The following is a 17,060-nucleotide window of genomic DNA, read 5'->3' on the forward strand; positions in this document are numbered from 1 at the left end:
TATATGAAATTGAGAAGATCTCATTTCCAGCATCACTGGGGATATAAACAGGGTTTGACAACACAAAGGCTTTTGGGAGATACAGTTAATGCATTGTGCTGTCAATAGTGAAAATAATAATGCAACAGCAGATCCACATGCCTGACAGGCATTCAAGAACAACAAGTCATCATCATCATTATCAGAGAGGTGTTTGGAAAATGTAATGTGACAAATGTAACACGCAAACATAAAAAATTGCATCATGGTACTGTGGAGGAGTCATGGACCACAGAGACAGGGCCGTGCAGAGACCTTTGACGGGGCGGGTGCTCAAAGTAAAAAAAAAGGGGGCACTTATAGAGCAATCCAATAAGTTAGAAAATTCAGATAATGAGACCCTTGGGTTCAAACAACATAATAAAAATATATAAATTAGTGTCATTAGTGTTAATGTTAGTTCATAAATAATAGGTTTAGTTTTTAAAGCTGACTTATATCTAGAGATGTTACAACCACATTTTTGCCCCTGATCCGAGTCCAAGTTGTTTGATTTTTGATTATCTTCCAACACTGAGTCCTGTTCTTATACCAGGTGGTGATTCAACGCATTATAAAAGAAGAAAGAAGTCGTCCTTCTGTCTGCATTTGTCATTTTGTTATTTTAGCCTGAAAAGGTCACTCATTCAGGAAGTACATTTAACAGAAATCAAGATACTTTATTGCTATTGCACAGGTGTACAACCAAAGATATTTTGTGCTTACTAAAGACAGCTTTAGTAAGAGGTAGTAAAATAAATGCACCACAGAGACTTATCCATGTGATCTTCAGCCATGTTAGCTGAGATCTTTTCCTGTCAGTAGAAAATTCTTGATCCCATTCCATGATCTCACTGAACTTACCACTAAACATGAGAGCTCTGCTACCAACCTAACAACAACACCCTTTACACAAAGGCACCATCATCACATTCGTGGCAGGAGTCGCAGAGAAACTTAGAAGAATCTTCTCCAAACACAACATCCCGGTAAACTTTAAACCCAACAACACCCTCAGACAGAAACTGGTCCATCCAGAAGACAAAACACCCAAACAGACGCTCAGTGGGGTCGTTTATGCAGTCCAGTGTAGGAGCACTGTCCAGATGTTTACATTAGAGAAACTAAACAACAATTACACACGAACATAACACAACACAGGAGAGCCACCTCTTCAGGTCAAAACTCTGCAGTCCACCTTCACCTGAAGGACAAGGGACACACCTTTGAAGATGACAAAGTCCACATTCTGGACAGAGAAGATAGATGATTGAGAGGAGTAAAATAAGCTATCTATGTAAACCCCACTTCAAATAGGGGCGGGGCTTAGATTTCACCTTTCCAGTACCAATAATGCAGCTTTGGTCAAGGTCAATTTTACTTACAGAGCGCATTTACAGCAGCAAAGCTACACCAAAGCGCTGTACAAGGTAAAACAAATCAAGATACAACAAATCAACAATAAAAGTCTAAAATAAGATGAGCACACAACAGTCACAATCTATGATAAAAACTGTTAAAAACTATTAAGATGCTGAAGTCAACCTGTATTAAAAGCCAAATCAAAAAATTGCATCTTAAGAAGGGATTTAAAATGCTCTAGACTCTGTGTGGTCCTGATGTTGAGAGATAGCTTGTTCCACAGTTTGGGCCCAACCACAGAGAACGCTCTGTCGCAGCGAGTCTTGTGGTGGGTTTTTGGAACTGTTAAAAGAGCTTGAGAGCTGGACCTCATGGTTCTGGCAGGGACGTAAGCGGACAGCAGCTCAGAGATGCAAACTGGGGCCAGGCCATGAAGGGATTTAAAAAACAAAAAGTAAAATTTTGAAACGGATCCTGTAAGAGACAGGAAGCCAATGGAGAGAGTCCAGAACCGGGGTTATGTGATCCCACTTGCTGGTTCCAGTCAGCAAGCGAGCCGCTGCATTTTGGACCAGCTGAAGTCGGTGTGGGGAGGACTGGTCCAGGCCAGAATACAGGGAGTTGCAGTAGTCCAATTGGCAAGACACGAACAGGTGGATGACGTGTTCGAGGACATTAGCAGGAAGGTATGGCTTCACCTTTGCTATCTGCCTTAAATGATAAAAACCTTATTGGACCACTGCACTCACCTGTCTGTAAAGATTAAAAGAACCATCTAAAAACACACCAAGGTTTTTAACACAGGGTTTTAGAAAACCAGAACAAGGACCAAGAGGACCAACAGCGTTGTTTAAAAGATTAGAACATTTTTTTGAATCTCATTCAGTTTCAGTCTAGGTCACATCTTCCTGCATCTAATCAACACGATGACTCACCATCAGTAGAGGCTAACGACTCATCAGGAGATGGAGAGGCGGGGTACTCAGAGTAGTTTCTGCTCTTTAAATAACAACAGACAGCTACAGCTTATGAGCTTGACTCTCCCATATTCCAGTTAGAACTGACAAAGCTCCTCAGAGGAGAAGTGAAATGTTTTAAAGAAACCAAAGAAGTCCAGTTGCCTTCATCTGAACTCTTTGGAGTAATAGTCAATAATAAAAAATACATAATAAAGTAATAAAATGTATATAATTATGCTCACATTCACTTTTACCATCTCTTTGTGGGAGGCGGAAAATTTATCACGTTTAACCCTCTTATGACCATAAATATAACAAATATTTTTTTTGGTTTTATGGCTTTAAAATTGTAAGAAAAGTGTAAAATGTTTGTAACTTTGCTCCTTTTTTCAGAACAACCTCAGCTTTCAGTGTCTAGTTTGTATTTGTGTTTATGTTTATTAAAGTCTGTAAAACTGCAGCTTAAATGAAAAAAAAAACAGATTTGAATTTTCTTTACATTTATTACTAAACAGGAACTTCAAAATGACTTGAGCAAACTATGTCAAAAGAACTACCGGTGTTTAAACTCAGAACTGTGTTGCAAACACTCTGAAAACAGTATGACCCCTGACCTCATGTTAACCAGTTTAATGACTGCAGCCTGTCTGTGACCACAGGTCTATGCTCTGGTCCAGAGAACGGGATACAGTAAAATAAATACTAGGTATCATAAAATAACACTCATGGGCTACTTCACAGCTGTGGCTACATTTCTACCAGCATTATGAAGATGAACAAGCCAGATAAATGGTTAAATGTAAACATTTCATTACAAAAAGTCAACTAATAAAATTCTGCACTGATAAAATTATATTTTCAGCTAAAAAAGTATTTATTGTACGTATAAATAATGCTGGAATGAAGCTGAATCATTTAGTAAACAGTTGAGTGCTCAAATAAAAACCAGTGTGACTTTAATCTGTCCCTCCTCATGTCACCATCTACAGAAACAGCCGTCTGGGACACCTGACCAACCAGGTGGATTTTATTTGTGATGTTTCCATAACTTTATAAAAGCTGCTGATGAAGATGATCAGACGGTCTCCTCCCTTTGGTTCTCTGCTCTCCCGTCGCGGTTCCTCCGTTTCTTTCTGTGACGCTGCCATGAATTACATCATGTAATACCTCGTTGGAAAGCTCGTTTTATGTACTTTTAGAACCCGTTTGAAGTATTTTTATTCGATTAGCAATTCATAAGTTATGACCCGGAGAATCTAGAGTGAGACATTGATTCTTTGAGTTTCTTCAACACTTCAGGAGAACTCTCTCTCATGTCTCATTTTCTGTCCCAGACATGCAGCTACCTGACTCTGCCCCACACACACTAACCACGGACTCAAACGCACGTAAACAAAAGCTCTGATATTAAAATCTATCCAGCTGACGTGAAGCAGGCAGAAAAAAAACTTACAGGTAGATGAACGCAGACTCCTGTCCGCAGGGAAAACACCGGTCTGTCGTCTCCATGGCTACAAGGTAGAGCGACAGCAAGGACAACCAATCACATGTTAGTATGATGCGGCAGAGCCAATCAGTGAGCTTGTAGGCGGGTCTAAGGGAAAATAGCCTTCAGCTTGAGGCGGCTGCCTCCGCATGGTCCTAGTGCCCGATTTGTATCACAGTATAACAGTTTTGTACGGTAAAATCTGACGAACGACCGGAAAAAGGGCACTTTGGGCACTTCGGACAAAAGGGGCAGGGTCTCAAGCACCCTCCGCACCCCCCTCTGCACGTGCCTGCACAGAGAAGGAAGTTTGACCCATAAGCCAACTCACTCCACCCCAGCCCGACCCCTGATGGGTGAGACATACAGAGAGAATTTACCCGTCAGAATAAGAAGGGTTAATTTGCCAGAGAAGTGAGAAATCACAACATTAAGAAATTGCTGTGGTACTTGGTGTGAAAAAGAAAGATACAAATAAGAGATAAGTAAATATAGGAAGTAAGAATACTTAGAGAAACAGCTACATATGACAGACACAAGGGTGCTGAGACATTTCCATACATTCACCTCTAATGGGTGTGCTTGTTATAGTGCAGGGGGCACCTGCAAGCATGAGTTGATGTGTACCTGACACAGTGTTAGGTGATATGTATTCTACACAAAACCAACACAGGCAGCAGGCAGAAATCTGTAGAACAACCAGTGACTCAACCCTGAGTCAACGGGTGACCGACAGCTACTGACGTAGCATTTTTGGCATGACTCAGCTTGCTTGAAACCACATCAAAGCAGGTACCGATAATTTGAGGGATAAAATACAGAAGTGGACTAAGGTGCCTGTTTCTTATGAATAAATGAATGAATAAATCAATCAGATGTTTATGGTCATGAAACAAGATAAATAAATAAATACATAAATAAAGGGGGTGAATGAGGAAGAAAATTATGTTCCTCCTCCTTGCTCCCAAGCAGCGAGCAGTGATGGAGGTTCAGGAAAAACCTTGATAAGAATCAGATGTCAGACAGTCATTAACATAAATCCACAGGAGGGAATGGGACCCTCCGTTCAACTCACAACTGAGAGAGAGTCTGCAGCATCCTGCTTCTAGAGGGGTGAAGGATAAAGAGAGCAAGCTGTGAGTTTTTTCTTCAGAAACTGAATGAATCAAATTTATCTGGTTGAGGATCTGACTAAGGATGTGAAACCAAATAATTTAGAACTGCTAAAAACATATAGAACTGATATAACAACTGGGACTGAAGTACATGTGTGAAACTTCCTCAACATTCACACTGATTTCTTAATACATTTGAAATATCTTTATAATAAGCATTTGAAAATTTAAACTTTCCCCTTACAGCAAATATTTTTAGATTTCAAACAAAACATGATATGTTGGACAAAATTTTAAAAAGTTTAGTTGATATGAAAAGATTTAATAGCTCAAATGTTTCTCATTACTGTAAAAAGTGGTTACTGTTGGTGGTGAACTACTCTGATTTGGTTTGTTCTGTGGAAGCGGACATTGTCCCAAATGATCACATACATGTGATGTGCGGGCCGAGGATGGTGTTGTTGGCAGTCCAAGAGGATGTCTTTTAGCTCCTCTAGGAAGGTGAGGAGATGTGGTCACAGCATTAGCAACAAGTGTCTTCAATTTTGAGTCGTTGTGTATAATGAATGACGACAGGTGTGTTCACTGTGTTCAATTAGTGCTGACTGTGGCAAGCATTTGGCATCACATGAGCTTTCATTTGAGAATATGAGCAGAGTTCTTTTGCAACTTGTGTTTTAGCAAGGAAAAATGTGTTTAGATTTATGAGAATGGAGGATTGTGTTTTGTGTATTGTGTCTTCATGTGAAATGTGTTTATGATATTGGAAAATGATGGCTAGATTTAGTCAATGTGTTTAGACAAATGGTCATTTGGTTTAGAGGATTGGCTTTTGTGTTTTAGCAATTGAGAAAAACTGTAATATAAATGTACTCATGACAGCTGATTCAAAGGGATTGAAGAGAACTAGCTAAGCCCATACTGTTCATGTGAATCTAGAAAGATGCCCAGTCACACTTTTTGTCAGTGTAAAACAGAAACACCTGTCGGAAACTGGCAGATTACTACAGAAAAACTGGGCCACAAGAAGTCATTCAACATTTTTCTTTATCAGATTTATTTCAAATCTTTTTTATGTCAATAAATTAATCCAGGCTGATGGTTTCTGACCGTTTAACTCCATCTGTAGTCCGAAAACAGAAATTTACTCTAACCAGGAAGTTGCCCGATTAAAGAAGTGAGCTGTTACATTAAAGTGTAACATAAAAAAATCCTACTTTTAAGTTTCTTAACAGGATCTGTTATCTCATTTAAAACCATCCTCCTTTCTGGAATACCTGATAAAAGAGATTTCTGCTCAGACACCAGATGGACCATAAGTAAGCAAACAATTAGGAAACTTCAAAAACAAGGTTTCTCCTAGATCCCAGCAGAATGGGCTGAACTGGTATAAAGCCAGGAGGGCGGGGACCTGCAGGTGATGTTAGACGCATTAGAGACGGAGGCACCTGAGCAGCAAAGGTAAGACTCCCCAGCTTCAGATAAACCTGCTTTTATTCAGTGAAATGGGATTTTTATTTGATGTCAACTCAACAAGCTGGCCTTTCCAATGAGATATTTAAATGTTTTTATATTTGACACTTATATTGATTTCCATGTATGATATTGTTGTGTATTTTTAATATGTCTGTATTTCAGATGAACTATTTTGCAGTAATTTTGGTTGCCGTGTGTGTCCGTGTACCGAGCTCCTACTGTGCATCAAATCCAATCGGTAAAACCTTCATTGTTTTCACACCTTTCTTATGAAAACAAGTGCTGCTGAGGAATTATTTATGTGCTGGACTAATTGTGCTGCTCGTCTTACAGAATGGTGTTACAATGACTCAACCTGCAGTGAGTAGAACAATCTTGATCATGTATCTTTTTGTTTTTGCTTACTAGTGACTCATATCCTCTCCTATTTTTAGATGACCTTCAATGGGCCACCATTGTTCCTCTGTACTGTAACGGGACCCGCCAGTCGCCCGTCAACATCGTCTCAGCATCTGTCACAGAGAACGCCAACCTAACTGCCCTCACCTTTGAGGGCTTTGGCAACACCAGTGCCATGAATTTTATACAAAACACAGGAAAGACAGGTCTGTGGATGGTTGATGGGACTAGATTATTTTGTTGCAGCTATTCTGTTTTAATATTTCATTCTTCAGCCTTGATTTTCTCATCCTTGTGACACCTAAACAGGTGTTGAGAATTGTGGTAAAACATCTTTTTTTCTTCTCACTCCTTCAGTCCAAGTGACCTTTAAACCAGGGGTTAAAATTTCAGCAGGAGACCTACCTTCCACTTACGACACCCTGCAGCTCCATTTGCACTGGGGAAACGGGACCGCTGTCCCTGGCGCTGAACACACTGTGGATGGAAAGCGATATCCCATGGAGGTAGCTACACTTTTCTGTTTTCTGTGACACCTAACGAAAAGCAGGTGCAATAATAGATCACAAAAGATCGTGAGGTGTTGCAGGCCATGGTGGTTTATTCAAAGGGGACACCGGGGTGCCACTCTCCCAGATGTGGAGGATTTTTGCAATCAACAGCCCAATCAAATCTAGCCAACAGAGATGAGCCATTACCTCATCAAAGTATGAAATGTGAGCAAAAGCTATGCATGAAGAAATAAAATCATTGGAATTAAACGGTACCTTTACTTTACCTACTTTACCAGTGGGGGCAGATGGGTTTATGTCATTAGAAGATGTAGACAAAACCGAGTCATACAAAGCCAGATAGGTTGCAAAAGGACAGAGTCGAGCAGCTGGAGTATGTTATAAAGACATTTTCTCCATCTGCAAACCTGACTCCAGTACGTTCATTAATGCAGCTTGCAGCACAGAACGACTTGGGAGTCCATCAGATGACAACATATCTACAGGACCCTGCTGACAAAGAAGTGTACATTGAACAGCCTGAAGGTTTTGAAATGAGGTCAGATACAGGTAGAAAAATGGCATGTAAACTGAACAAATGAATATGGAATGAAACGATCTGGAAGCAACTGTAACAAATTACACTGTCTGGCCAACAAAACAGTCACTATCAAAAAGGTCACACTAATATCTTGTTGGACTAGCTTTAGCTTGATTACAGCACACATTCGCTGTGGTGTTGTTTCAGTAAGCTTCTGCAGTGTCATAAGACCTATTTCCATCCGGTTTTGCATTTGTTTCACCAAGATCTTGGGCTGATGATGGTAGAGTCTGACCGCTGCACAAAGCCTTCTCCAGAACATCCCAAAGATTCTCAATGGGGTTAAGGTCTGGACTCTGTGGTGGCCAATCCATGTGTGAACATGATGTCTCATGCTCCCTGAACCACACTTTCACTATTTGAGCCTGATTAATCCTGGCATAGTCATTTTGGAATATGCTGGTGCCATCAGGGAAGATGGAATAACCCGGTCATTCAGTATATTTGGGTAGTCAGCTGACCTCATTCTTGGATCACATCCTGTTGCTGAACCTAGACCTGACCAACTGCAGCAACCCCAGATCATAGCACTGCCCCACAGGCTTATGCAGTAGGCACTAGGCCCGATGGGTGCACCACTTCATCTGCCTCTCTTCTTACCCTGATACACCCATCACACTGGAATAGGGTCCATTTGGACTCAACAGACCAGTTTTTAACAATTCTTAAACCAATTGTAGTCATTTCTGAAATCCCATTAGATGCTTTCTTTGATTGATGCATGCCAATTATCTAACCCTTCTTAGGCCAGCTGAAAGATGATCTCCCATGCAGTACTTGTATAGGAGGCTCCAAACTCTTTGCTTAGTTAAAGCCTGGTGGCGTGTTTTTGTTTTGGCTGGGCAGTTCATTACATGCTTGTCTTGGTGAAAAAAATGGCTTAACACAAAATGAAGCATTCTATTGTGTGTACAGCAAGCAGACTGTGCATGGATAAATGAATTTGTTTATCTGGGTTGATGGCCTGATGATTGCAATAAATGATATAAAATCACTTGATGAAATGTAAGCAAAAGGTTGAATATGAAGGGAAACTTAAAAAAAAACTTTTTAGGCATTTAATTCACAGAGAAAAGAGACATAAGAATGAACCAAACAAGATTCATGACAAAGATTCTTGAGAAGTTTGTGTCTGACTGCTAAATCAGGGCAAAGCCATGTGAACACAAAATAAATGTTGATGCTGAAGGCGAACTTGATAAGAGATTGTAAAATGGTTGGCCATTTGATCCATGTGACCACGTGTACAAGGCTTGATTAGCTGGATTGTCCTTAAACTCACATTATTTGTCTACATTAAGGGAACAACACTGGAAAGCAGCTAAACACGTACTAAGGTATTTTAAATGAACTATAAATCAAGATCTTGCACGAAGACTGAAGCAAAGCTTGAACAAATAGCTTACAGTGATGCAGGTTGAGCTTCAGATCAGAGAGACAGACAAGTTACTTTTTCATCTTAAACAAAAAAGGGTCTATTATTTCTTTGTAAACCAAGAAGCAAGAAACTGTTACACTGTCAACATGTGAAGAAGAACATGTAGCCTAGCTACTACAGCACAGGAGAGCTTGTATTTTTTGCAACCGATGAAAGGGTTGAGTGATGATTTTTATGTTCTTGTAACAATCTTTGGTGATAACCAAGGTGCGATCGCTCTTTCAAAAACTCAGATATTTCATCAGAGATGTAATTGCATAGATATAAAGTATCACTTCCTCGGGTCTGTGTTAGTTTAGTTTCGTTTTCGTTTATTGAACGAGGACAGCACACAAGGGCAATGCAATTTGCAAAATGCAATTTCCCCACTGAGGGATTAATGAAGGTATTCTTATTCTTAATGCAACTGTTGTTTCTTACAGAGGTGTTAATGTGTAAACCTAGTGCTTGGTTGGACTTTTTGAGACGATGCATTTACAACATTTATCACCACACACACACACACACACACACACACACACACAATGTATGTAGATAAGTTTAGCTGATATGAAACATTGGCCAAATGTTTTGTATTACGATCAGTCTGCTCACCACGTCTGGGACAAGGCCATTTAGACACAGATCCTGATAACTCTGCTGTTGTGTCCTTGGGCAAGGAACTTATCCCACCTTGCCTGCTGGTGGTGGCCGAAGGTCCATTTGGCCTGTGGAGTTCCAGAGGCAGCTGATAGGTACTGGCAGTCTAAGCAGAATGCAGCTCAAGTGATCGCAGAGCCAAAAAAAAACTGGGTGTGATAGGAGTGTTGCATTAAAGAGTGGCTACATATTTATCATATTACATATTTTGTTGCGTGCAAAAACCCCACCATGGAAGGAATGCAGACAAATGCTGTGAAACCCTACCAAACCCCCCCACCCCCCCACCCCCCACGCCTTCAGATTGTGGTCTCTGCATCGAGGTCATCAAGATGGAGGCACTCACTGTGCTCTGTGCTTTCCCATGACCTCCCACCCACCTGTGGATTCAGTTGGCCAAGCGCCACACAGGCCGCTCCCGCTGAGGAAACCAGGGTCCCATCCCCGCCCCCCTACCTACCGGTTCTCATGTTGTGAACTGTGACGTTCGTGCTTATATGTTGAGGTGGTTTTTTGCATAGTAGAGCTACACCCTGCCGGTGTAACTCTGTTAATGCCTTTTTCTCCCTCCCCGATCTCTCCTCATGTAATCCCCTCTTCATCTATGGAAATGAGCGCTGTTATGGCTGCTCTCGTGGTCTGCCTGTATCTGTCCTGTTTATGTGTGTGTAATCTTGGTCAGGCTGTTCTGTGGAGTCGAGTTCCTATGCTCTGGTTCGTTGGAGCGCTGGCAATAAAATGCTCTCTGATTCTCTCTCTCTGATCAAAATGATCAATCAGAAGTGATAATTCCATATAAATATGAAATATCGACATGATTGATCTTTGAATGTTTAATCAGAAGATTTAATTACTTTTACTTATTCAGAAGCCATAAACACACTTCATATTAATCTAGACAGAGTCAAGTATGTAGTTTATAAAAATGAATTTATTTCTATCTCCCTAAACTAATGATTATACAAGACAAAGTATGTATGAATGTAATGTAATGGCTATGAAATGATTTACTGTGAGGCGTGGAATGCCAGAATGGAAGCTAGGCATTTTAGCAAAACCTTTAAGTATCTGAGAGAGTTTGGGGAGTCTGGATTGTAAAATAATTTGGCAGTTTGTTTGGTAAACTAGAGATTTGTTTATAAAACCATCTGACACAATCTGTTACCTTTTTTGTGGAGATCCCCATTGAGATCCAAGGGGTCATGAGGTTGGGATGGACAGGGACCTCGAGGTACCAGGAATTCGTAGATTAGCTCCGATCTCCAGGTCGCGACTGGAAGCTGGAATGCTTGTTTGCGTCTAAAGCCTGATTCATGCTTCTCCGTCAGCTCCAACAGGGAGAGACACGCACACACGGATGGAGGCATTTTGGTCTCATACTTCTCCGTCTCCTGGGGTGTGTTGCATAGCAATTCCCCGCCAGAACAACAGAGGGCGTAGCGCTGTTCTGTGGTATCCTGTCATGTATCCGGTCCAAGATGGTGCGTTTATATTGTGTTGTATATATAAGACTGTTTAACACGGACAAATTTGTCTCTCATTCTCCTCCACCTCTTCATGCGCTCGCCACCTCTAAACCCACGTTTCCTGTCATTTGCGTCCACAAATAAAATGTCTGCTGCGCATCTTTTCACTCCACCAGTCACGGGGGAATTAAACGTTCATATTTTTAGAGTTTTTTTCGCGAGGCATTCTTCAAGTTTCTCCGTGTCTGCCACTAGTTATTCTTGGCTCTCTTTATTTTTTTGAGGATGCAATGGTGGCGGTGTAGATGACAGCGGTGCCCTGACCAATCACAAGCTTGCGTTCTCCGTCTCGATGGACGGATGTTTAGAAAAGAAAGCTCGACTCCGTACATCCTTGCGGGGCTCTCCAGCAGGCTCACAAGGATGGATAATGGCGTTGTGTGTCTCCGCACTGACGCAGACGCATGAATCAGGCTTAAGGCTGTTTGTTGGCTCTTAGAAGAGCCGTTTTGTTTATCACCTGCAGATATCAACTCAACTGAACAAAAGTTAGTTCACAGACATCATTATTTAAAAGGATTTACATCTCTCTCTCTCATATGCTGATTTGATAAAGAATAGGGACAGTTCCCTCAATCATCAAGCAGTACTGAACAAACTATCTGGTCGCTAGTGACGTTAGTTATAATTACTTTGCATCACCATTCATCTATTTGCCTCCATTAGACGAATGGTTAAGCCTGCTGTGTCAGTGGTCCGTGGTCCATAACCCTAACCCTATTCTTCCTTTTTGGGTTGCCAGGCTAGATGCCTCCAAGGCGTATCACTGCCCTCTGCTGTTCCCACAGCATTTTCTCTCTTCGTCATGGTAAACTAAAATGTTGGATGTTTGTTGGGTGGGGAATTCATAGGTGAGAGGTGGTTATATGCTAATTTCCCTGTTAATGTCGTCACAAAAGGGGACTTTTTGACTAGTTTTAAGCATATGATTTCTAAACCAAAGACCTACAGATTGAAAATCTTTTAATGACTGGAGTGTTGAGGCAGCAGTAGAGACCCCCATGGTAGCACCAAAAGGAACAAAAAGTCAGATTTAAGTAATCTATACCCTTTAACATATAATAATCTTAAATTTTATCAAAGAAGGCTATTTCTTCAGTATTTTATTATAATATTTTTTTATATCACTGTTACAGTTGCACATCGTAAACAGCAAGTTGACCTACAATCGGAACACAACTCTTGCTTTCAAAGACTCTTTAGGATTTGCTGCTCTGGGCTTCTTTATTGAGGTAAACGAGAACAAAAATCTGAAAACCTGTCCTAATTTAGCAGAATGGTCATTTCCAAAAAGTCAACAAAACTTGTCTGTTTCTTCTTGTTCTTTTTAAAATCTACTTCTTTTTTATACAAGGAACTCACAGGTACAACTGGCCAGCCTGCAAGCTGGAAAATCTTAACCTCACTGTTGGCTAACATCTCAGTGGCTGGTAAGATGACTTCATCTAGTGAAACTTGATCACTGAAAGCTCCAGACAGACTCTTACATCTGTCAATTCTGTCCTCAGGACAATCAGTGGAGGTGCCAGCTGGGGTTTCTCTGGACGATCTCCTGGTTGGAGTGGATCGTACCAAGTATTACCGCTACCTCGGCTCCTTGACCAACCCAAACTGTAATGAGGCTGTTATTTGGACTGTCTTCAAGGACACAATTAAAGTCAGCAAAGACCTCGTGAGTGTTTCAGTTTAACTTCAAACTTTTGTATTTATTTTTTTGCATTTTGTATCATTAATCTGTCTTCGTCCCCCCTCAGATTGACCTTTTCAGCACGTCGCTGCACATCAACGACGGCTCCTCTCCTCTGATGGTTAATGTCTATAGAAGCATCCAGCCTGCACAGCCAGTCTCCACACAACCCAAGTCCTCTTCCACCAGAACAGGCTTCTCCTTGGGTCTGATGGTTCTTTGCCTTGTTCTCAGGTGGATCTAAAGCACGAATCAGAGCTGAAATCAAAATGTTGCCAACACTGCTGCTCCTGTTTTGATGGCATCTGCACAGAAGGAGGATAAGTCCTCTAGACGTTGAGCCTTAATAAAACAATCCTTTAGTTTCCAGCATGAAATTAACTATTGATAAACTATATATAACCTATTCATTATCACTCGTATCTGAAGCACTAAATAATTCAGATTTATTTTGTCTTTATAACAATAAAGCCAGTTTTCTCATGAAAATATTATGCTTGTAAAACTATTTGCACTAAGTTGAACACTGAAACTTAAGCTTGTGTAAAAATCTTTACTATGTAACTTATTAAAATATTATTTAATTATACCCACATGCTTTATTTCTTCTTTGGATGTTGTGAATTATTGCACATTAAATGATTTGTTTACCTCCTGATATTATTACATAGAAGTCTTTTCAGATACCTTGTGAAGTTAGTTTTTTTCCATTGGTTTGGCTCACTTCTTGAAACAGAAATTACATTCTCAAACCTCTAAGATCATTTGGCAAAACACTCTTAGTTTAGCACAACACTATAGCTCACCTGCAAAAGCTCATATCTCTTCCAAAACTGTTCACTCAGGCTTCAATCTAAATCCCTTTCTCATTTAAACAGTCAGTATCTCCAAAATGGCAAAGATCCTTCTCAATAGCTTTGGCTCATTTCTCGACACAGATCGGACATTCTCATCATTCTTGGTGCTTTTGTCAAAATAAACCTGGATGGTTGATCACAACAACATGGTTTACCTACAAAAGCTCATATCTCTCCTGAAACAGTTCACTCATGTGTCAAAACTACATTTCCTTCTAATCTGAATAGTCAGTGCCCCCAAAAAGCATCATCCCTTTGGCATTGTGTAAGTACTGCCATACAAATGTTTAGATGTTTTGTCGCTATGGCAGAGGACCAACGATATACCTGAAAAGAGTAGCCTCCAAGGTTTGACATCACAGATTGCACTCACACTACGAAGGAAATTATAACCATTTTTTATTCACAAGCAAAGAAAGTTTCATACATATGTAAAAAGAAAATGTACATTACAGGAAAACTGTAAATTGTATGAACACAAAATCAAAAAACAAGGATGTATTCAGTGGTCACTGTACTCATTCTCCCGCTCTTGTCCACTGTCTTCACCCTCCTGATTATTTACACGCTGTTGTCCGTCTGGCCACAGATTCTCGTCCACATCACAGCGGATACTTTCTCTTGCAATGCAACGAGGGAAGAAACGGCGTGCATGCCGCAACCATCCCCTGCATTGATCTCCTGTAATGTCACATGCTGCGTCCATAGCATGGAGCAGGGACAACTGACCCTGAGCATGATGCTCATACACTCTCCACCTCCAGGATGAGAAAAACTCCTCTATCAGATTGAGGAAAGGGGAGTAAGGTGGTTGGAACTTCATGATCAGCTTTGGATGTGTTGCAAACCACCCCCTAATGAGTGGGCTATGGTGGAAATTGATATTGTCCCACACAATTACATAAATGGGTAGGTGAGGCCCTATGAGACCTCTCATTTTCAGGGATAAAATCGGTATAAAGGCGATCCAAGAAGATGAGGAGCTTGTGTGTGTTTTATGGGCCAAGACTGGGGATGTGAGTGGCCACACCATTGTCAGAAATGGCAGCACACGATCATGGAAAACACCTGTGTGTGACACTCCCCGTTCGTTAGTCTAGTTTCACCTGACTGTCAATGACTGTCATCAATGTAGCAAATATTCAAGGCATTTGCCATTTGATAAATTGAATGAAAAATGCAATTATGTTGTGCCAAACCAATGGGGAAATGAGCCAGCATGGTTTACCTGCAAAATGAGCCAAACCAATGGAGAAAAACTGTAATATTTAAGATACAAAAATTAACAGAAAAGCCCTTTGAAGTGCTTAAAAGATTTGTTTTCCATTAAGCCTAAATCAAACTAGAACTTAAACATCAACATTTATCGATTCAACCTGAGTAGATAGAGCTCTTAAAGTTACTAGTTTATTTTGCATAATGACAATAGTGAGGAACAGTTATGTCATCAGACACCTGCTCTGTGTATAAATGTCCATGCTTCGTGAGAAAGACCTACTGGTCATTGTGGAGCGGTCTTGGCAGAAATACATGGGACTGTCATCGGAGAATGATCTGTGTTTTCTTTGTAAAGAAACAAACTGGTCATGCATGAATCCCAGAACAGGTGTGTGGAAAGAATGCAGGTTCCAGGGTTCTCAGCTGAGATTCAAAGATACCTTCTGTTCAGTCTAATAACAGAGCAACAATGTCTATGTACTTTTATTCATGACCTGAACAAGTTCAGATTAACGCAAATTCCATCCAGATCACTTCACTTAGAGTACTGTAATTAATGAAGAATTCTTATTAGTAAAGAGTCGATTTGCTGGAGAGCAACATGAGCTAAAATCAGAAAAATGTGACGATAGAAACACGATGGTGTTATCAGACTAAAATTAAAATCCTTTTGATTTTATTATTACTAGTGCTGCCACGATTAGTTGACAACGTCGACAAACAAAATAGTCAACTATAAATGTAATGTTGTTTAGTCTATGAGCATTTTTTAAATCTTGCCTGCTGCGGCTGGTTTCTGCCTTTCAGCCCAAGGCACATTCACAGTAGACGTCATCCAGATCAACTTTTAAATCAGAATCACCAGAGAAAGAAGACACTGTGGTGAGTCAGTAACGTAGCTCAAAAGTTTGGGAGCATTTTACAAAGACAAAAGAGAAGCATGCATAGTGCAAAAGCAAGCCCCCATAATTTGGGTCTGGATATGAAGCAAAACGGGAAGTGACAAAAATTGCAGTTCCAATCTCATCCGTTGGGGGCTGGTGTCAGTGTCAGTAGCGAGCAAATCCTCATTGACTCCCATGTTAAAAATACCTATTTCACAGCAGAAATAAACATGTTTACAGCCTGGTTCCAAAAAATGTTTTTGGTTTAAATGGTCTAGTTTACACTCATGACCACTCTGAGGGGGTGCATTTTTTTGTCACTCTTCTGTTTAAGTGTACTAAATGCCTAAAATTCTGAATAATTAATGAGCATCAGACCAATGTGACTGCAGAGCTAGCTCCGGGGAAAGGCCTCAGCCTGAGCCTCGGTCTCGCCTGAAAACTGTTCCGCTATTTTCAGTCTCTCAACTTAGACCATTAGTTGTGCCATTTGTGCATTCTTTTTGGATATTATTTGTGGAATTGTTGGACAAAATGACTTGCTGTGGTATTAATTGCAGTAATAGTGTCCAAGGAGTCTCCACTTCTTTTTTTTCGGTAAGTAAAAAACAAGTATGTATTTTAAGTCACTGCCGCTCTTGCACTTGCTGAGCTTAGATTTTAACATGTACTGTTTAACCATGAAATTTAAATGTAATAGGGTGAAACCCAGTGCATTTAACATAACGCTGCATTTTTTGAAAATGGGTTGGAATATGACATGTTGGTGGAGCCGACTATCAGCATGGTCCCCTCCCCTCAGCGGCAGCTCGGTGCATCTCTGATTGCAGCGACGCCTGTCTGCTGCACGGGCTGCCGGCTTGTGGAGCTCTCGGGAGACCTCTGTGTTCCACCCGGTTTTACC

General features: G+C 40.7%; 1 protein-coding gene across 2 annotated transcripts; it reads left to right on the forward strand.

Annotated features, from left to right (window-relative positions):
- The first annotated feature begins 5,508 nt into the window (after positions 1-5,508).
- LOC107387598 (carbonic anhydrase 4) lies at positions 5,509-13,742 on the forward strand. Of its 2 annotated transcripts, XM_054749184.2 has the most exons (10): positions 5,509-6,401; positions 6,579-6,654; positions 6,750-6,776; positions 6,851-7,021; positions 7,173-7,321; positions 12,253-12,318; positions 12,647-12,742; positions 12,865-12,940; positions 13,019-13,182; positions 13,265-13,742. In XM_054749184.2, exons 2-10 carry the CDS (start codon positions 6,579-6,581, stop codon positions 13,439-13,441), a joined length of 1,002 nt encoding a protein of 333 aa, XP_054605159.2. In that variant the 5' UTR covers positions 5,509-6,401; the 3' UTR covers positions 13,442-13,742. The 2 variants fall into 2 exon arrangements, with proteins under 2 accessions (XP_054605159.2, XP_054605160.2); XM_054749185.2 differs by lacking the exon at positions 12,253-12,318 and having other exon boundaries at positions 13,265-13,741.
- The last annotated feature ends 3,318 nt before the right edge of the window (positions 13,743-17,060 follow it).

This window comes from Nothobranchius furzeri, chromosome 16 (assembly GCF_043380555.1).
Source record: "Nothobranchius furzeri strain GRZ-AD chromosome 16, NfurGRZ-RIMD1, whole genome shotgun sequence".
Taxonomy (NCBI): domain Eukaryota; kingdom Metazoa; phylum Chordata; class Actinopteri; order Cyprinodontiformes; family Nothobranchiidae; genus Nothobranchius; species Nothobranchius furzeri.

Bases quoted from the DNA above. Each gene is read 5' to 3' on its own strand.
- LOC107387598 (XM_054749184.2), top strand. From the start codon at position 6,579: ATGAACTATTTTGCAGTAATTTTGGTTGCCGTGTGTGTCCGTGTACCG. The intron at 12,319-12,646 runs GTAAACTAAAAT...TCACTGTTACAG, and splicing joins CATTTTCTCTCTTCGTCATG to TTGCACATCGTAAACAGCAA. The intron at 12,743-12,864 runs GTAAACGAGAAC...TTTTTATACAAG, and splicing joins CTCTGGGCTTCTTTATTGAG to GAACTCACAGGTACAACTGG.